The following is a 22,678-nucleotide window of genomic DNA, read 5'->3' on the forward strand; positions in this document are numbered from 1 at the left end:
ACTCAGTTGTTTTTAACCTTGAATTCATCATCTGCGACCCCAAAAACCCACGGAAGACGATTTTTGAAGTGAAATTTTGATTTGTTGTCACTGTTGCTATTTGGAGTGCTTTGGGGATAGGAAAACCATTTTCTCAGTTTTCTTTGCAAGGCCGAAGTGTTAATGTTCCTGAAGGTCTAAGCAATACGTACACAAAAAATTTTTGAAATCGGAGCTGTTCCACCACCTTTCCACATTATCCAGCTTATTAAATATAATTAAGATTAAACAGATAATTAAGACTATTGTCTAGAAATTTTCCAGCTAGTCACTTCCAGCTGGATAAATAAATGTAAATTTCAATTTTTTCTATTTGCTAGAAATGAAATTTTTATGTGACCTTCTCCATCACATAAACGTCTTTGTATATTTTAATTGTCGTCACACGCAATTTAATTATCCAATCAAATCAATCGTCAGTCAACAATTGAATTTCATTGTTTTGGTTGAAATTATAATAAAATACTTACTAATGGTCTCTTCATCGACTGTCACTAAGAAGTCGTCCTTAAAGAACATGTAACCAATAATCGAAAACATATAGACTAAAATTAGGGCCAACACCGCTGTTAAAATAATTGATCTGCCATTACGAGTTACAGATCGAATTACATTCAATAGAGTTTCTTCTCTATATACAACATCGAATAACTGAAAATGAAATTAAAATTATTTCAGAAGTTTTGTTGAATATTTCATTAATTAAAACATTTCATTGATAAAAAAAATTTTTTTTTTCCTTTTATTTTAGTTCCAAATTCCATAGAGGAATAGTCAGATTCATAAACCATAGCATCAGACCACCTACGTAAGCCATAGCATCCAAAATGACTAAATCAAAGATAATTTTCTGGCTATTAAGTTTGACACCGGGAAAGAATCGTGTAAATATTATAGATTCGTTGCTACCGCTAATCAAATTCGCAAAAGGTAAAATCAACAAAATTATAAAGAAAAGCAGGTAGAAATATAGTAAAATCGAGATAATTATTGTATAGCTCGAAACTTGTTGCTGAAGATTGGTAACAGTGGGACCAAGCGAACCATTTGGCAATTCTTGAAATCTTATAATTAAAGAAGAAATCAATTCATCAGTGTCTTCAATTATCATTAGACCAAAATTATTTTAAATTTAATAATAAATTCTATTATAAAAAATGGTTTGGCAATGGGTAGTCCCTTGAGTCCCTTACTTGCAGAGATATATATGTCTTCTCTAAAAGAAATGATGTTAATGTCACCACAGCCAAAACAATACATCATCCTTTGGTTTCGGTATGTGGATGATATTTTTCTTCATTTTGACGGGTCGGATTGACAAATGAATACTTTTCTGGACCATGTAAATTCACTTGACTTTAAATTAAAATTCACATTAGAGAAGGAACTGAACAACTCCTTAAATTATTTGGATTTAAAATTTACCAAGGTAGATGACCATTTTGTGTTTGATAATTATAGAAAACCAACGTACACAGATACCACCATTCAAATGGATTGTCCCCATCCACGTGCCCAAAAAATGGCCTCTTTAAATTCAATGATCCATAGAGGTCTAAATATCCCATTAAGTGATAAAAATTTGGAAAAAGACTTGACTACAATAAAAAACATCGCTGCAAGTAATGGATTATGATATAGATTCTCTCGTCAAGGAGTTAACGTTAAAGTTAAATAACTTTGAAAATCACATGGAGTTAATAATGCCTTCAAACCGCCTGTAAAGTTGTCTAATTTCTTGTTGAACAACAAATCAAAAGTGGAAAAAATGAAAAAAATCAGGTACTTACAAGTTAACCTGCGAAGATTGCTCGAGAGTATACTCGGGGCAGAAAGAAAAATATGAATATCTTTTAGCTGCGTAAAACAATATTTTCAAGTGTTATGGAAGGGAGATAAATGAGATAAAGGTAGGTGGAGGCTATAAAGCGGTGGTTTTTACTTTTAAGACCAGTAAAGCGGACGGGTATCAAGCTAGTATTTTGTGTTTCCCTGTAAATGTTTGTTTGTTACCCTTTCACGCAAAAACTACTGAATGGGTTTGAATGAAACTGTAGAACAATATAGCTTATTTATCAGATTATTACATGAGCTGTAATTTATAAAGATATATTTTTAAAAAAATTTAATCTTTTCTGATATACTCAATGAATTATGACTATTTTACGCTTTAAAAAATTGAAAACTGCATATATTTTAGCTGTGTAAAACAATCCCTTTGAGAGTGATAGAAAGGGGATAAGTGAGATCAAGAGAGATGGAGGCTATAAAGCGGTGGTTTTTACTTTTAAGCCCAGTGAAGTGGGTGGGTATCAAGCTAGTTGTTTTATAATACGTATTGATTCTATCTTTGCTTTGTATTGAACATTAAGCACTAATAAATTAGTTTTATCTTGTAATGACTGTTTGAATCAGTCTTCCCGTGATTTGATAATACTGAATACAATACAATACAAAAAATGTTTCCATAATATAATTAATCACCTACGTTTGATTAAATGTTCAATAACATTTTAATTGACTCGATTTTAGATATTATTTATGTTAGCTTGTAGCTTTAGAAAATTTGTATTCATTTGAAATTCTTTGAAAAAGGAACAAATTTATTTTATTGAATCGACTTAACATTTTTGATTTGTAATCCTGGATCCTTGAAAAATTCATATTCATTTGAAGTTTGAAGTTTCACTTTTAAACCGAATTCGTTGAGAATATAAAATACATTTTAGAAATAGAATTTTGGAATTTGAAATTTTCTTAAAATTGTGGTTATGCTAATTACCTATTTGGAGAAATATGTGCGAAGCCCCTATAGGAATGCTTCCTGACTCATTTTCCGATAAGATAGAAATAATTAAAATTTTAATATTTAGCAAAGTCGTAGCAAATAAATATTAGTTTTATTCATCAATGAATAAATAACTGACTTAATTGACAATTGACTGAGTAAATTGTTGAAATACCATCTATAGACAGTGTTGATTACGCAATCGTTTGTTTTGTGACGTCACGTAAGTAAAGAAAGATTTCCACTCTTAAAAAACCACACACACATAACTGATATTCCCATATTAATACATACTGTAAAATTTGCACTTAATTTGTGCTAATGTTTACGAAAAAATGTTTCAAAAAAAAAAGTTGTTTATTTGTTTATAAAGAACATTTTTTACATTTAAACTTTTGTTCTATCTTTAACGGTTTGCAAGATTACCTATATTGCTCATTTACGAACTCAACCTCATTTCGTTTTTGAGTTATTGTGCTTAGGGGGAGACAGGCGGACAGACAACCGGGAATGGACTAATTAGGTGATTCTATGAACACCTATACCAAAATTTTGTTCGTAGCATCAATATTTTTAATCGTTACAAACTTGCGACTAAACTTAATATACTTTGATATATTTCATATTTACATGGTATAAAAAAAAGTAAATATCATCTTATCATATATTACAGCAGTGCGAAGCGTAGATTAGTTTAAAATGGAAAATCGAAAATTGAAAGTGTAATGTATGATGATGTATGTGAAATGTGTATGCTTTTGCTGTGACTATATATACAGGACGTCAAATAGCCCTTTGCATTTTTACCCCATTTAAAAATCAATGTTAAAATATGAACCAATCAGATGGCTAGTTTTTTTTCCTATACACTTTGTATGGGAAAACTAAAATACGCTTAAAAATTTGTTATTTATATAATTTTTATTAAATTTTGATTAAATTTGAATAAATATTAAATAATTAATTAAAAATTAATTGTGTATTTCAATATTTCCAACTTAAAATATTATAAAAATTAAATAAAATATTTCGAAACAATAATACCCTATCAAATTCAAAGTACCATGTAGAAAACAGATTTTGTCACATTAATTAGGAAAATTTTAATTTGCCTTTATAGCAAAAACTGTAAGAGATAGAACAAAAGTTTAAATGTAAGAAATGTTCCTTGCATCAAATTAAAGAATTCTGTAAAATTTTTTTGAAAGGTAATTGTTTTCCCGTGAAGAGCAAATAAAGTAAAATATGAAATTGCAATTTTCGAGAAAACGGTAATAGATAGAACAAAAGTTTAAATGTAAAAAATGTTCCTTACATAAAAATAAACAACTTTTGTTTGAAACATTTTTTCGAAAAAACAATCATTTTCCCTCGAGAAAGTAAATAATCAGTCCTGTTTTTTTCGTTAATGCAAAATCAAACTATTCACAAGAAGTTTTAAACCATTTTGGTCATATCTCTTGTAGCGTTCACAACTAACCGTTGCTATGGAAACAAATTTTATTTTCTTAAAAACAATGGTATTGTTATGTTCAACAATAAATAATCTTGCAACCCAATTTTAAAGCCGACACCCTCAACCGATTGCGTTGAAATTTTGTAAGTACGCTCACTTTGAATGACATTGAATTTTTATGGTTGACTTGACCGAATTTTCCAGTCGCTTCCACCATATTTTGTTAAATGGGGGAATCTTATAGCTCAATTTTAAAGCAGATATCTTCAACCGATTGAGTTGAAATTTTGTATACACGTTTAGATTTGATAAGAAAACATGATAAGGTTAGTGGCCTTATTATTTTTCCATCACTTCCACTATAATTGATTTATCTATAAAGGGAATGATTAAGCTATACCGATTATAAGAGACTTCTAAATTATGTGCGCACTTCTAATATATAAGTATTCTTCAGATAAAAGTCAAGAACCTACTTAGCAAAGACCTAATTTTTTTTAATAAAGTACGAAAATTATTGGTTTAAATTTCTTGTGTAAGTTTCTCCTTAGTACGTATTTATTTTATATTTTACTTCGCAAGTTTTCGGAATAGAAAAACGAATCCAAAAATAAAAACTTGCGAAGTAAAATATAAAATAAATACATACTAAGGAGAAACTTACACAAGAAATTTAAACCAATAATTTTCGTACTTTTGTAAAAAAAATTAGGCCGTTGTTAAGTAGGTTCTTAACTTTTATCTGAAGAATACTTTGATTGTTTAAATTTTGATGTTTAAAAAAAGTTGTGAAAAAATTATAACGTCATAACATTAGAGGGGAGGAGGGAGGTAGTAGGGGGTTAACGATTTTCTTTTGTTCTCCTATACAAGTGCGTGTAGGTATGAAGTCACCGAAAAGTTGCTAATGTAATACTTTAATGCTTCTTTACGGAAAAGTTACTCAATAAATTTATATCATTTTTATAAATTTTTTTCGAAGAATTTTTTTCTCTACGGGATTTCACAACTTTTTTGGGCTGACGTAATTGAGTTTATTGGGATTCTGTGACATATACGCCTTTTTACACATTTATGTTTTTGGTAGGATCTACCATTAGACTAAGCGTACTAACTGAAAAAGTAGTCAATTTACTTAATAATTCTTCACAAGGCAAACTCAACGGGCAAGGGTTGATAAAGGGGTTACAAATGTTGGGTAAAAAATCCAACAGCTGAATGTTTGCCGATGAAGAGGGTTGGGGGTTTAAAGATGTAGGGAACGTTTTTTCCGATTTGCGACGTAAATACTCGTTCTATCAAAAAAAGTTAAACGTCAAAGATCCCGGCAGTAAAAAAATGTAGAACTTTTATTCTTATCATTTTTTAACATTAAAAAATTTTTAACATTAGAAAATTTTAGAGTAAAACGTAAAAAACCTTTTTTTTTTTAATTTTTTTTTTCGTGAAAAAAATGCAATCGTTATGCAATTGGATACAATTGAATGTCTTTGAATTCCTAATAGCCTGGTTTTTTTTATGTTAAGTAGTTTCTGAGAAATTCAAGTTTTTCTAACTGAGTTTCTGAGTGGATGTCTAACCAAGAAAATGGCGTCAAAAATGGGATTTTTTTTAGAAATTTTTTGACATTTTGTCCTCGGGGGTTAAACCATTTTTTAAATTGTAGCAGTTTTTATTATCTTTCGATTTTATAATGAGTTGCATACCCGTAAAATGACTCATTGACCCATATTTTTGCGAAAAACGGAAAATTTAACACTAAAATTTTGGAAATAATTCTTTGGAGGGTGTATGGACTGGCAGTTTTTGCTTTGGCTTCAGAAAATTATTTTTAAAAGAGGTCTATATGTTTTAAAGCAAAATTTTAAAGTTTTAACCCCAGCGCTATTAGGGGGAAGGGGGTATATGGAATAAATGTATTTTAAAGAGGTCAAAATAGTTTAAAATGCTAAAGTAACCCAAAACTTAAGATGTTTTTAATAATATTGCCCTTTTTACAACAGCCCAACAAAAAACTGCCATTCCATACACCCTCCCAAAGAATTATTTACATAAAGTGTTAAATTTGTTTTTCGCAAAAATATGTGCCAAGGAGTCATTTTACTGGTATGCAACTTATTATGAAATCGAAAGATAATAAAAAATTCTACAATTTAAAAAAAATGTAACCCCGTAGTACAAAATGGCATAAAATGGTATTTTAACAATTCACTAAATTGGAAATTTTTGCCGAACTATTTAACAGATTTGGCTAAAATTTGAACCGAAAGTTGTAAGTAATAAAACCTACTATTGGTAGAGTTTCATTAAAATCAAAACATATGTATACATTTATATAACTGGGAGGGGAAGGGACGAAACTCCTCCCCAAAATATATGAGAAGTAGTTCTAAAATAAAAATGATAAAATTTCTGAAAAAAATTCAATTTTTTTGCCATTTTGTTGGTTAGACATGTTGCACCATTCCAGGAAAGTAAAAAATTTCAAAAAATTCTTATGTTGATGTGAAAAGAAAAACCCCAAAGTTTCGCTGCCCAAACTTTTAAACCATATAACAGCCTTTTTTTACTAATTTTATTCCAGTACATGTATTCAGGGCATACTCGCAACTTCAAACTTGCCTTAGAAATAAAAAAATCCTACTGATTGGGGTTGGAAGTTGTCATCGGAAGAAAATTTAATGCCCAAATACACGGAGGATAAGTTGATTCCTGACAGTTTGCTGCAAAAAATATCATGCAGTTGCCAAAAAAATTATACCTTAAGGCAATACCTTAAGGTGTAGTTCCAAAAAACATGGATTAAAATGCACCAATTTGTGTTTGAATTGTTATAATTGCAACGACTGCTCTAATATTGATGCAGAAGATTTTGACTCAGAAGAATTAGATAATAATGAACAAAAAGGAAAAAAAGACACTCAATAAGAAGAAACAGAAAAGGTAGAGGAAGAAGACGAAGAAGATAATGAACATGACAAAGAACAGTTTATACGTAAAAAATCAAGATACATGTAATAAAAATGTTTATATGTATAATTCATTTTTCAAAATATGAAATAAAAGCGATTACATTTTTATAACGCTGCATTTTTTAATGAACTGAAACTATATCTAATTTGATTGAACGGAAATAAGTATTACCCTTAATAATAGTATATCAAAATAATATATTTGCCAAAGTTTTAATATAATAATATTTGCATACGTCTTATTTAGAAAATTTTCTTTTTTTTTTAAGATGCCGTTGAAATAATTATTTATTTTTTATACATAATTAGCGCTACAGGCCGAGAAAGAGAAAAAAGCGTTGTTTTTCATAAAAAATATAATTTTTCAGTTTTTTGAATTTTAAGATTTCATTTCGCATACAAAATTCATATTCATATGTATATGAGACAACTTCCACACAATATTAGAAATATGTAATTTGTATTGCATACAAAATTACAAAATGGTAATGGATATGAAATTTGATTGTTATATAATTTTTCAGTTTTTTGCATACAGTAATATATTTTTATTTTTTTATATGAAATTTGATGCCTTTACGAAAAATAGCCGCCGCAAAAAATGCCTATCGTTAAAAAAAAAAAACCTTTTTGAGCGACTTTAAAATTAGGTCTTCATTATCGAAAAACGTGAATTTCTCAGAAACTACTTAACATAAGAAAAATACCAGGCTATTAAGAATTGAAATAGATTCAATTCTATCAAATTACATTACGATTGCATTTTTTTCGCGGAATAAAAATTAAAACAAACAAAATTTTTTATTTATGTTAAAAAATGATTAGAATAAAAGTTCTAGATTTTTTTACTGTCGAGAGCTATTACATTTTACTTTATTTGATAGGACGAGTATTTACGCCGCAAATCGCAAAAAAAACGTTCCTTACATCTTTAAACCCCCACCCCTCTTCACCGGAAAACATTCAGCTGGTTTTTTTACCCAACATTTTTAACCCCTTTATCGACCATCTCCTGCTGAGTTTGCCCTGTAACGAATTTTTTTGTTTAAAAAAACTAGTACGCTTACACTACATGGCTTAAAAATAGAATTATATGAATCATCGTTAAATTCAAATAAATTCAAATAATTAAATAATAAAATATGAGCCGCATGATTTATGTTTTGAAAATTTAAAACATTATCTTTTAAATAAATTATGTTTTATTGCTATATTCCATTTAATGAGCGTAAATAATTTTTTTTCCGGTTTTATTTATTTCGGCTTCTTTATATTTTTATTTCTATGTTAATATTATATTTATTCTTCTCAACTATCCAAAATTTGATTTATTTTTAAACTCATCTCATTTCTCAACCGGATCCATGCTCCGTGTGTTATAACTCACACGTTAGTTATTACTTCTTAGATATTCAGAAATTTGGAATAGCCCCCCGGCAATGGTGATATTCTCTATGGATTTTTCATTGATTGCACAACAAAATTGAATAAGTCTTGAATCTTTGAAACCCACAGTTTATAACGTAGTAAAAATTCTGTACCAAAAAATCGATCTCTCAAAGAGTGGAGGCAAGCCCCCTTTTTGAGGGATAGTTGGGGGGTTTTAATGATTTTTTTTAATTTACAATACAAAACTATGCATCAAATGAAAAAAAAAAGTTTAAATAAAAGTTCTAGCTGATTTAATTTTCGACTTTATAACTTCAAAATTGCCCAATATATGTTAGTTTTAAAATGGTTTTTACTCATGCAATTAAATGAAAAAGAATCCATCTTGTCCGTTAGAGATAGAACGAAAGTTTAAATATAAAAGTTATTTCTTATAAAAACATAAACAAAATTTTGATTGAAATGTTTTTTCATAAACATCGCAGTTTACCTATTTTTGTACGGGCGTATAGAAATTTCTTTCAAAAATTTCGAAATTTTTGAAAGTATTTTCTCGAATTTTTTCGTTTTTAGAAAATGTTTCACAATACCACTATTTGAAGATATCTGCAAATTTTCAACTCCATACCTTTTATAGTTTTGGCGAAACTTTTTTTTCTTATTTGGACACCAAAGTTTTTTCCTAATTAACACCCTCATGGGTACACAGAGACGTAAACGAAAAAATATTTCAAACTAAAGTTGTTTATTTTTTTATAAGGACTAACTTTTTTATTTAAAATTTTGTTCTATTTCTAACGGAGAAGATGGATGCTTTTTCATTTGATTGAATGAGCAAAAATTGATTTCAGAACATACTAACAAAACGAAAAAAATCCTAGGAAAGACTTTCGCAAATTTTCGAAAACCAAATAAATGAACCTTAACCCTTTATAAATAAAACACTTCGCTCCATCTTCGTTGGCTCTCTAGGGGTCTCAGGAAACTCTGAAGCACCCCACCCCCCAAACTACTTGAGCAAATTATATTATTTATATTTTACATTCTCACGCCTGTAATTAAAAATATAAATAATCTCATAATTTGCTCAAGTGATTGGGGGGGGGGGGATTGCCTTCAGAGTCTGTTAAGACCCTAAGAGAGCCAACGAAGAGGGAGTAAAGGGCTAATTAGATTCATTTATTTGGTGATGTTTACGAACAAATGTTTCAAACAACTTTTTAACAAGGACAATTTTTTACGCTTAAATTTTTTTCTCTTAAATCTCGAACGGTACCATACACATATAAAAGTTTGCAAAATATCGTGTAACTTGAAAAACCAAACAAAAGCTGTATCTCCGAAACTATCGGTCCTATAAAAACTGGCTTGATCTGAAATTGTTTCAAATTTAATCTTCTTTGAAAATGAATAATACAATTTTTTTATTTTAAAAACCAGTCCTCCCAGGTCAAAATCTTTTGGTGTGACCCGGTCGCCTGCTGAGGTCGAAAACTTGGATTTAATTTGTAAATGATGTTAATAATTCTGTAAAATTTCAGGTCAAAATTCGTAAAGCATTAAACGTAACGCGTAATGTAATGAAATTATTCGTAACGCCTAACGTAAAAAAATTTTGTTTTCTCAAAATCATGTTTTTTAAGTAGTGCAGAAATTATTTCCGGGTCGACAGAACTGATTTTAATGAAGTTTAATACATTTAGTTCATTGGAGTCTTTTGTCTTAAAATCAATCTCAATTTTGACGGGCGAAAACAAAATGGAGCATAAAATAAAATTAAAATCAACGATTTTTTCAACTTCTGTAAAGAAAGCGTCTAATTTTTTTTTCTTGTTCTCGCCCAGTTGTGATTAAGATCGATTCTCAGAGTTATCAGATTCTCGTTACAATTTTTAATAATATGAGAAAACAAAATTTAAAACTTCTTTTTAAGTCCTTCTGACTGTGCACTTGCCTTAAAATTATATTAATGAAATTAATATAAATAAAAATTTTGTCAAAAATCACTAACTTAAGCAAAGGAAATAAGAAAAAAAAATTTTGTTTTTGGTTGACCTTTTGTAACAGTTCTGCACTTGATTGGGTCCTAAATATTACAATTATGCATCCAGTGGGTCTCAAAGTCTTTAATTCATCTTAAAATTTAATTCTGCATACGTATTTAACTCATAATTAAGAACTACATATGGATGGACGCCTATTTTTACTACCGTACAGGAACCTTGTATTTTGCACACATTTTGACATTATATACCTTATATTATTCAAGTGTGTACAATTAGACCTTATGTTTTCGTATTGCACACAGATTGATCTCTTATAACAGTTCTGCGCATAAGTTTATAATAAATATTACAACTCATGTTACCATTTTCGAGAGGTAGCTGTAGAGAGATAGGATAAGTTTTTCGAATTATCGTCTTAACTCGCACTTATTCTGCGTTGAATGCAAAATACTTTTCGAGAGGCTAGTAATGAAAAACTTGCAGTTTATCGAAGAACCTCATTCATTTGAAAAAATTCCCCACCAATTGCAAAAAACCTCCCATCTATCTAGCATGATAGAAGTCTAAAGGATAGAAAATTTAAGTTTTTAAAATAAACATGTTAGTTTCACGTCGAATGAAGGGGAAAGTGTGTTTTTACGGTTATACGCTATGAGTTTACGCATATATATATTAACATAAAAAAGTAAATAAACGAAATGTGCAGTATTACGTCAGCTACAGCTTTTGTACAAAACTTATTTCAGTTAAAGTATACTTTTTGATTTATTTCCAAAATACTGATTTCTCGGAGTTAATTTTCCATTTTCCTGTGATACAGGATCATTTATATTATTTTTTACATCCTATCAACTACCTATAACCGTATTTTCATATTCTTCACGTACTTTTTGAGCTCAAGGTATATTTGATTTTATTGTCTGTACTACTTACCAAAACTGAATAAAAGAAGGGATGCATAAAAAGTCCAAGTACACAAAATATTAAATAACTTAAGTGATACCATAATTCAGCATCGATCACTATTTCATTTAACGTTTTGGTTAGGGTACCTTGATTACCCATTATACTAACCAAATGAATACCTTTCAACAAAACCTGTAATCAAAAAAAAGGGACAAATAAGTCACGTTGTTTTAATAGGTCAGTCAGTGGTCAGTGGTCAGTGGTCAGTGTAGCCAGATTATGTCGTTCAAAAAACGCAGATTGTATCTTTAAAAACGGTAGATTACAATAGAATTGTTGAAGATTGATTAGTTTATGTAATTTTGTTTGAAAAAGATGCGAAAACAGGATAATGCATTTTCCGCGATAATTTAAGATGTATATAAAAATCGAAGATGTTTCAACACGAGATAAATAATAATTAATGAAAATCGGAGAAACATTTTCTCCGACTTTTATTAATTATTAGCTTATCAAATTTTTCGTGGAGAAACATCTCCAATTTAAAATATATCTCTTAAATTTTTTTGGAGAAAAAGATTCGCTGTTTTCGCATACTTTTAAATTAAAATTATTGTGTTTCGTAAAATGTGGTGTTTAGTTCAGAACTGAGGTTATAATCGATGTATCATCTAACTAAAATTTAATCTTATTGTTAGTTTGTTCTAAAATAATGTGACATTGCTTTTGAATCTCTATTCTTTCCTAAACATGTAATTAATTACAAATTTGAATTTAATTCGTTAAATATCCTACATGGGTGGCCCAGACCACCCGTACGACCCTATTATTTCGAAGATTTGTAAACAATAAAAAACACGTATCTAATATTTTTCGAAACTCTACCCAACAATACCAAAAATGCCCCTAACAATGGATATGGAGATTATTTCTTTACTTCCTCCGATTGCAGCGCCATCTATGGCGAATCGCAAAAAATAATAAGAATAAAATCTCCTAATTTTTCCGAGAAGAATCCAAATCTGACATAAAAAATAGGGGTTAGCGTTTAAATTTTTAATGTAACACCCTATCCTCAAAAGAAAGGTAGGGGATAAAATATATTTTGAGTCAAGTTGGATAGGCATCGATTTTCATGCGTTTTAGAATAAGTTGGATTGATTTCGACTTCGTCCAATATTCTTCAACTGAAATTCATCGTTAATCATGCTTTATGATGAGAAAGATCTTGTGAGACACACTGCATTTGATAGTTGACAAAAACAAAACAAAGAGCAGATAAAACATCCGAAACGACGAACTAAATGTAAATTTTACAAGTAAAAAATTAATACTGGATTTGATAAATTTACAATTTAAGTAATTCAACTTTTTGTCTGTCAAAATTAGATCTAGTTCGGCCTCATTTTGTATGTTTTCTCTGCTCTTTGATTTGAATCTGCTCCTTTCCGGCGGGATACCGAATAGTAATCTAATATTCGGCCGAATTCCGGATAGTAAAATTCAAAAGAATTATCATTATTTTACACATTTTTATTTTAATAATCGCACGTCAAAAAGGTTTGTTATATTAACTATTTTAATTCTCAAAATTAAATAGTGGCAAATTGTGTGGAATGAATACCAAATTTTCCGTATTATCAAATTTTCCGCTTACTATCTTGCCGAATATCCGATATCCGGCATCCGTTTCATCTCTACTTTCAACCTTCGGCGTATAACAATAGAGAATGATATTAACTTTTGTATCTAAATTTTCAAACAGTTGACTATAATAATTTTTTTTGAAATACCGCAAAGGACTATCACTTCAATAAACAAAACATAATAAATAAAAGGTAGATCTAGCGTTGTAACGGGAGGTCTGGCAACACTGATTGTAATTATTCTGCATAAAGATATGATTTGATGGCATAGTTATCACTAATTATGATTTAAAAATTATATACTTACAGTTAAAGTACCTAACAACCATAACGTTGGCTCTGGACCTATTGAAAATATAAGCCGTAATATCGTTGACGCTACAAGAGTTCTTATACCAGGTTCTCTAGGTAATGTAATTACAATGGCTGCAGATATTAACAATACTGCCCATATTAAACATGATAAATGCGAACTTAGCTCTGAAATCGAAATATATAATTTTAATTTTAGAACATGTACAATATAAAAAAAGAGTGTGCTGTGCACAACCTTTACGGGAGTTAGAAGTAAAACCTTTTTTTTCATTCAAATAAATGAAGAGCGCAGAAAAAACAAGGTATGTCACAAAGAAATTAAAATGAGAAATTTTTAATTACAGATTTTTAATGAGAAATTTTTAATTACAGATTTTAAAATTATTACAAGTCTGTATCTTAAAAAATGTGACCCATCTCCTGGTATGACTGTGCAAATTTTCAAATCGATATTCCTATAAACGGATATTCCGATAGTGTGAGGGTGTCTTCAGCTTAAATGCGATACACTGTATACATTCTTAAAAAATGTGTCAAAAAAAGTCAACCAAAGTATTTGAAAACAGAAAATTTTTTAACACTGCTGTATCTCTGCGAAAAATCATCGAATTTGGAACCGCAATAGTTCAGTTGAAAACTTGTACTTTCTACTTTTGGAATCTATTGCTAAAAAATTTTTACCACCCCTTGCCCGCTTTATAGTCTCTACATTTTATATAAAGTTTAGAAGCGTAAAAACATTTAAAAATTATTTTTTAACAAAACTGCTAAAACCACTCAAAAGTTTGTATATTTTTCTTGAAAATGAGCTATAAAAAAGTATCGTACGAGCTTTTTGAACCAAGATATTCATTTTTCAAGCAAAATTGACAATTATTAATTTAAAATAATCATCGCACTGAAATTTTTTTCATATCGTTCGAAAACTTAAACTGTCTTCTTTTAAACCCTGGTATATTGTTTTTTAAAAACTTTAACCACTGTCCCACTTTTCGCTTTTAAAACATGTAAAAAAATAGAATTTTTCCATATTTTTGGCGTTTTTTTCACCTAGACGCCATTTTAAACAAAAAAAAGTATTATCTGAAATCTTAAACATGCTAATTTGAAAACTTGAACTTTCTATTTTTGGAATCTTTTGCTCAAAAATTTTGATCACCCCTTACCACTTTGTACAGAGAGTTGAAAGGGCAAAAAATGTAAAAAAGTCCGAAAGTTTTAAAAATTATTTTCAAATAATTTGTTAAGACAACTCGAAAGTGCCCTGATATATTGTTTTGTAAAAACTTATCATTCTTCCACTTTTCGTTTTTAAAACATGTCAAAAAACAGAATTTTTGCATATTTTAGACACAAACATTGACAATACAGAGACACAATATACAAGTGGCAAGTTAGTACAACACAATAAGAAAGTGATCGCAGTACACGCTAGTATGATTATTAAACACTAACCCCGTCTCGGCTCCGCACGGATACAATGCTTGATACTAAATATAAATGTGTTAATTTACGACATCACATTAGAAATTTCCAAAATTCTCAGTGTTTCTCCACTATGTTATATGCATGTATTATAAATATAAACCTTCCTCTTGAATCACTGTATCTATTAAAAAAACCGCATCCAAATCCGTTGCGTAGTTTTAAATATCTAAGCATACATAGGGACATATAGACAGCAGGAAACGACTTTGTTTTATACTATGTTGTGATTTAAATAAACACAAAAATTTTTTACGAGTAGTTTTCAAGCTACGGGCGATCATAGCTAAATATATAATATATTTATAGCACTTACATGACTAGGAAAATGATTTTCTATGAAACCTTTTCAAACCACCCGCAAAATGTTCTTCGAATCGTTCTGATCAAAGGCTCTCATGGCCACAAACATTTTTAACGGGTAATTTTCGAGCTACGCGCGATAAAATCTGCACATGCATTGTGCAATGATAGAAAGAACAGTTAAGGGTGGTTGAGAAAAAGATTCACAGAAAGCCATTTTCCTATTAATATTGCGGGGTCCTTTACTTGGTATGCGAATATCTTGGTTCAAAAAGAGCGTACGGGAATTTTTATAGCTCATTTTCAAGAAAATTAAACAAACTTTTAAGTGGTTTTAGCAGATTTGTTATAAAAAAATTTAGTACGTTTCTAAACTTCATAAAAAATTTAAAGATAACATTTATCACCCATTCAACCTTCCGTGCAAAGTGACAAGAAGAGATAACAATTTTTTAGCAATAGATTGCAAAAGTAGAAAGTATTAGATTTTGAAACGAGCTATTGTGGTTCTAAATTCAATGATTTTGCGCAGAGATACTGCGAGTTGATTAAAATTTTGTGTAAAAAATTTTTTTGTTTAATACTTTGGTTGAGTATACTTAGAAGCAAATACCAAAACACTGAATTAAGTCGGAAACTACACACAAATAACTTGCAATATCCACAAAATACAAACAAAAAGAAGAGTATTTAACTTTTTTACTCAAAAACCTCTTGCTATATTTGCAATTTTTGTAATTTTACTCAAAAACCTCTTGCTATATTTGCGAATGCACGGTGCCTTATCGAGTTATATATTATTTTCAATTTTTGAGTAATCTTTAAACATTATTTACTAAAATCTTGAAGAGTAATAAGAGACTATTTTATTGTAAAGGCTTAATTGTTAAAAAGACGTTATTTTAAATATTTCCCTATCTAATAATATACATAAGTTATACGAATCCATGGAAAATGTATAGTTTTTTCTTATATGACTTGGACATAACATGTTATTTTTCTATGGGATCTTGTATCTGGTGCAATATTTTCCTCAGGAGAAAAAGCACTGATTGACTTTTATTATACTTTTAGAGGACTATCCTCTGAAACCACACAACCGGATGTAAGAAAATAAAATTTTAAATCCGATAATCTTGAGTCTAAAATTGAGGAGCGCTAATTTTTTTTCAGCCATACCATTGTGTAGGGTTTCTTTAATAGATCTTTACAAATAAAATAAAAGTCTTCCAATGTCTAGGGCAAAAATTACGCCAGAAATACGATCTCGTTGGCTGGACTTTATTTCTAATCAACTTTGAATCCAAGTATATCATTCTAACAAATAGAAAGAAACGAAAAAATTACACAAACTAAGCTGAGATTAGTCACTTCTGTTATATGTGAGTGACTCTAATTGCACTGTGCTAGAAAAAAAAATGGAAATGGACTTGGCTTACGTTGTAGGTCTTGGTGAGAACAAAATTAAAATATGTTTCAAAATTGTCTAACACCCCCAAATTTTAAAGTTATTGTGGAAAACCGTTTTCCGTGTAATCCGAACAGGTATAACTCCGTCTGTGAACCGATTGCTTAACGGTTTTAAAAACTAGAAACATTCAGCTTTCGGAATATAGATATTTATCTATACTTAGAACATTTTATGAAAGTTATCAAAGATTATTACTCATTTTTTTCACGTTTTTTACAGTTTGACATCTTTTTATTTCACAAATCCTTAAGAACAATTACTTTTTACAGTTATTATCAAAGTACATTCTATCTCGAGTAAAAAATGCTACGGCTTATCAATATCAGTTGGAAAATGTTCGAGTTACAACGCTTTTTGTAAACAAGAAAATTTGACTCTCATGATGATATCGATGTAGTGTCGCGCTCAGTATATCTATCATTACCATCGTGTGATTCATGGTGATGGTTTTGGAGAGTCTTTATATCATTAAGTTTGTAAATAATTTGTTAGAAATAATTTGTGTTTGTAATGTTATGTAAAAAACGGTGTATATTTAAAAAAAGGAGCAATTTTCCTGTGTATGGCAAATTTGACGATGCCAAACCAGCAGGGTTGAAAATGGCAAAGGCTGTTTGTTAGGTTTTCCATTTTTTGAGTGCGCTGGAACATGTTAAACAGGCATACTCTAAGTAGTTCATACCAAACACTTTTATTATACTCGTGGTCAAAGAAGAAATGGTTAAAAGCTTCTTTCACAGCTTTATTCGTCTCTAATTTTACACGATGTTGCTTGTCAATAAACAATTCACAGATGTAATAAAACTTTTTACAATTACCACACATTGTATGAAAAAATATATTAACGATAGACCTTTGCACCAACGATTACAACCACTGATTAATGTAACTGTACTCCAACTGCAGTAGCTTAGGTTTCGTCTTATCACGTGTCTTATAGAATCTATTTAGACCTCCCGCCCCCCTCAAAAAAAACATGAACGAAAGATATCAATTACTATTGCAGTTTTCGTCTCCAGGAAAATGCTGTGTCACTGGTAACCGATGTATATATTGCGACTCTGTCGAACTATATATCTTTTAAAACATAAGTTTCGTCTGTAATCATTAGAAACGCATTTTGTTAAAACGTTTTTCAAAATTTCATATACGGATTCAGTTACCCTACAATTGCTATCTATTCGGCATCTCTTTGCACTGAATTGAGAAAAAATATATCATGGTATACTAAGTTTAGTCCCAAGTTTGTAACCCTTAAAAATATTGATGCTATGAACAAAATTTTGGTATAGGTGTTCATAAAATCACCTAATTAGTCCATTTCATTATGTCTGTCTGTCTGTCTGTCTGTAAACACGATAACTCAGAAACGAAAACAGATATCAAGCTGAAATAACGTGCTCAGGACGTAAAAAGTGCAGTCGTGTTCATAAATGAGCAACATAGGCCAAGGTCTTGGGTCGGTATGACCCATATTATAAACTGTTAGAAATAGAACCAAAGTACCAAAGTTTAAATAAAAAAAATTTTCCTTAGAAAAACATAAACAACATTTGTTTGAAATTTTTTTTCGTAAACATCACTGTTTAACCGTAAGAGCCCAAATTAGGCGCAAATTATATGGTATGTATTATATGGGAATATCAGTTAAGTTTGTGTGACATGTAGGTGTATATATTTTCCTATCTTTCTTTACTTATATGATGTAAAAAACAAACGATTGCGTAATCAACACTGTCTATACATGGTATTTCAACAACTAACTCAGTCAATTGTTTGTTTTCACTTGTTTATTTATAAATAAAGAGAAAGAAAGACATACAATTTTCATGATCAATACGATGGTAATGATATACTGATATGATATTCACAATGCTGCTGACATGGCACGACATCGATATCATCATTTATTTTTTTATTTATTTATTGCCAGGATAATATACATACATACATACATATAATACTCAAATACACATATATAGTATGCACCTATAGAGATGAAAAAGGAGAGTCATGAGAGTCAAATTTTCTTGTTTACAAACAGCATTGTACCTTGAACATTTTTCAACTGAGTTTGATAAGCCGTAGAATTTTTTACTCGAGATAGAATGTACTTTGATAATAACTGTAAAAAAAGTAATTGTTATTAAGGATTTGTGACATAAAAAGACGTCAAACGGAAAAAAACGTGAAACAAATTAGTAAATCTTAGATAACTTTTATAAACTGTCCTAATTTTTTTTGTAGAAAGTATATATGAATGTATATATTCCGAATGTTTCTAGTTTTCAATGCCCTTAAGCAATCGAAAATCGGTTCAAAATTGAGGGAGTTATAATTAAGTGCGCGGAGTACACGAAAAACAGTTTTCCCACAATAAGATGAAAATTTGGGAGCTTTCGACAATTTTGAAACACATTTTCTTGATGTACTCACCAAGACCTACAACGTATGCCACGTCACTTGAAAAGTTCAAAATCACTGTAGCACAGTGTTATACGTAACCTCTTCGTGTAATTATTCTATTTGTATGTTTATATATATAGAACACACAAACGCTTTACACTGCTACATTTTTTTATACTTTATATTACTGTTCCTCGCTGGAGTGATGGTGTTGGTTATGTTCTAGACCGAATATCTAGACTTACACAGAACTCGGGTTTTGTGTAATGTTTTCGAGTCGATTAATGTCTACAGTGTTACTAATGTTTTGAGACACAAAAAGCTATTAAAAGTATCATGTATGAGAGATTTTGACTTTATATCAAGTACACAAAAATTTGAAATAAATGTAAAAATTTAGTTTCATAATTTAAAAAAAAAAATATTTCAAAAATTGTCCATTTAACATATTAAGAAGGAATTTTTACGAAATTTTCAAACAATTTGATCGACAGGATTTTTGCATTTAATTTGTGCGGCGTCATTAGTAATACTTTTTCAAAATATTTACATTTATCTATTTGAATGATGAGGTAATAAAACCATAGTAACGCATTTCTTTTGCATCTAAATTTTGACACCACAAAAAAAAAAAAAAACTCAAAACTGGTCTAAAGAAGTTTTACTTAAAAAATAATATGAAATACTTACTAGGTATAGAATCGACAAAAGGGTAGAAAAATGCAACGATTAAATTAATAAGAACTGCACAATTAAATAAAATGTTACTCCAATACGACATGTAACTACTAACCCAAAACAACAGCGGTTGCCCTGAAAAAAAATCGACATTACATATTTGAAATCTATAGATATAGAGTCTCCGAAAGGCCTCTACGATTATTTACCGTTTGTAGCTTCAAAAGGAGTGGATTTGATTAAACTTATTTTTTTATAAAGGTGCTTAGACATATGGCCTTCTAGTTACAAGTTTAAAATATCCTCTTTTTTATAGAAAATTTAAAAAAGATTCCGCGATTTTGCTAAAATTAAATGTGTTGACATTGTTTTATTGATTAAAAAACCTCAATTATGATGTTTATTAAACCTATCTTGTTTTCACTATCCGGCCGGATACCGTCTAGTAATGTAATATCCAGCCGAATTCCGGATAGGTCATAAAATTCAAAAAATTCACATTATTTTACACAAGTTTATTTTAATAATCGCACGTCTAAAATGTTTGTTATATTAATTATTTTACTACTCAAAATTAACAAGTGGCAAATCTTGACAACTGCGGATACTGATTCAAATTAACTTAACATCAAATGTATGGGTCGTTATTGCGATCTTTTCGAGATGTCTTTAACAAAAAGTCAATTTCAATTGGATTTAGTTTTTGTTGATCGCGACAATCACTACTATTATCCTTCGCCACTTCATTGAAACAGTCCCAAAAAGTGTCATGAGCTTCACGTGTGAAAATGGATGTAGTTTTATCTTCTTCCATTCATTTAGCAGGTTCGTCGTAAGAGTTTTGTATATAGTCTATTATTCTTTTTTAATTTCAAGAACTCCTAAATAGTCGTACTTGAATATTTGGTCTAAAAAGGCAGCAATTAGGTAGTTTGGATTCTATCCTAAGGATTTAAAACGATTTTCCAATTCAGCTTTTAAAGTCTCATATGAGCTAAGTCCGATGTTCTTTGTTTTAATCAAAATATTGCCAAATTGACGATCGCTCGACCACGATGACAAGTGAAAAAAAGTGGTACTACCGGTCCGAATATCCGGTAAAACCACAGTCAATTTCATCTCTAATTTTAAGTATCACTTGGATCTGAACCTGACTCGATTTTCAAAATTCCCCGGACAGGAACTAATTGTGCACCAAAATCATTTGAAAGTGAAAAAATTCAATTACATACAAGGCATTAAAAAAGTACCAGAACAGCATAAGAACTCGAAAAATATAGATTTTAGAAACAGTTTTATACAAAAGTTGTTGGGTTAAAAGAACTGTACTAAGTGCATACTTTGAAATTCACCTTGACTTTCATATTCCTTAAAAGGTAAGTTCTTGTTCATAACTGATAAGGGCAAAAGTTAAAAAGTTGGTTCTCATAAAAAACTAAATCACTTTTGTTCCAAACATACGAATACGTGACGATTTGGTGAGTCATATTTCATCTTGATCGTTTTCACGATTAATTAGAAACATGGTTATCATGTCGAAATGCAACTTTAGTCACGCTAACAACCGTTACCCTTACATAGATTGTGGATACTTTATCATCATATTTTGGATTTTCCATTTGTTTCCCACAATATTTATCTTTTTATGAAGGACAATTCTATAAAAATAAATGGCGCAGAAATTGAATATAAAACTACTTTTTATATTCTAGAAGTAAGTTTTTGTATTCAAATTCTGATAACAGAAAGAGAGAGAGAGGGAATTTTGAATTTAAAATTATTGTTATTAAAAAATAAAGCAAGTATTGAAATAATTTGAATTCAATTTTTTCCGAATCTACACAGTTCTCGAAAAAATGTTTCGAACAAAAATTGTTGAGTATTTATAAGGAACAAGTTTTTAATTTGAAAGTTTATATCCACCTCGTATATGTAAGAAGCAAGATTTATTCTAATTTTCAAATCAAATTTTGGAGTTTTACGTTACGGAGTGTGTAGATTATCATAACGGAAAGAAACTTTTGTCCACTGTACGTTATAATTTCCCGAAATTTCCCTTATACTATAAGACGTAGAAAGTTGAAAGTTGACTAAATTATCAACGCTATCTGATAATACCAAGTGAAAGGGGTAAAATTCGATTTCCAAAACAAATTTTATCCCCTGCCATCTCTTTAATATTATTAAATCTTGTTGATATGGATTTAAGCGAAATAAATCAATAACTTGAACTTCTCTACAAAACGGGAACCTGCTATCTATTATATTTTCGGAGAAAAACTCTGGAAATCTAATTTTTCAAAACTCAAAAAATGTAAATTTGTCTATGTTTTTTGGAATGAATATACTTTGAAACGAATATTGGCATCTACTTATTTTGTTCGAAAACTTAGATCGGACTGAGGAATTTATGCGCGTCTGACAATTTAGTGAGCAAAAATGCTTAATGTATCTTTTTTGAAATAAATATATGTACCTTGAAACAAATTTTGACATATACCCATTTTATCTGAAGGCTGAAATCAAACCCACAAAATGCAGGTCCGAAATTTGAGTGTAAAAAATATTGAGCTAAAATTTAAAAAAAGAAAATTAAAAGATGATGCGAAACTGGGATAAAAGTTTGTGTGGAATTTGTATGCAGTGTTTTTAATTACTATAATAGTCAAGATCAATTTCAACGTCTTCATTTAGTAAAACTTTTTGATCTCACACCTCGAATAAATATTTTCAGTGTTCATAAAATCACCAAAGTAGTCCTTTTCCATTTGACGCTAATTTAAAAACGAAAACAAATATCGAGTTGAATCAATCAATT

General features: G+C 29.7%; 1 protein-coding gene across 1 annotated transcript in view; it reads right to left on the reverse strand.

Moving 5' to 3' along the window:
- Nucleotides 1-22,678, reverse strand: part of LOC123302680 (inositol 1,4,5-trisphosphate receptor) — a 173,878-nt gene that overhangs the window by 19,277 nt on the left and 131,923 nt on the right. The window contains 4 exon segments of the mRNA XM_044885721.1: nucleotides 506-690; nucleotides 11,584-11,748; nucleotides 13,510-13,682; nucleotides 19,873-19,995. Of these exon segments, the coding sequence (XP_044741656.1) occupies nucleotides 506-690; nucleotides 11,584-11,748; nucleotides 13,510-13,682; nucleotides 19,873-19,995 (646 nt within the window).

The sequence above is a fragment of the Chrysoperla carnea genome, chromosome X, assembly GCF_905475395.1.
Source record: "Chrysoperla carnea chromosome X, inChrCarn1.1, whole genome shotgun sequence".
Taxonomy (NCBI): domain Eukaryota; kingdom Metazoa; phylum Arthropoda; class Insecta; order Neuroptera; family Chrysopidae; genus Chrysoperla; species Chrysoperla carnea.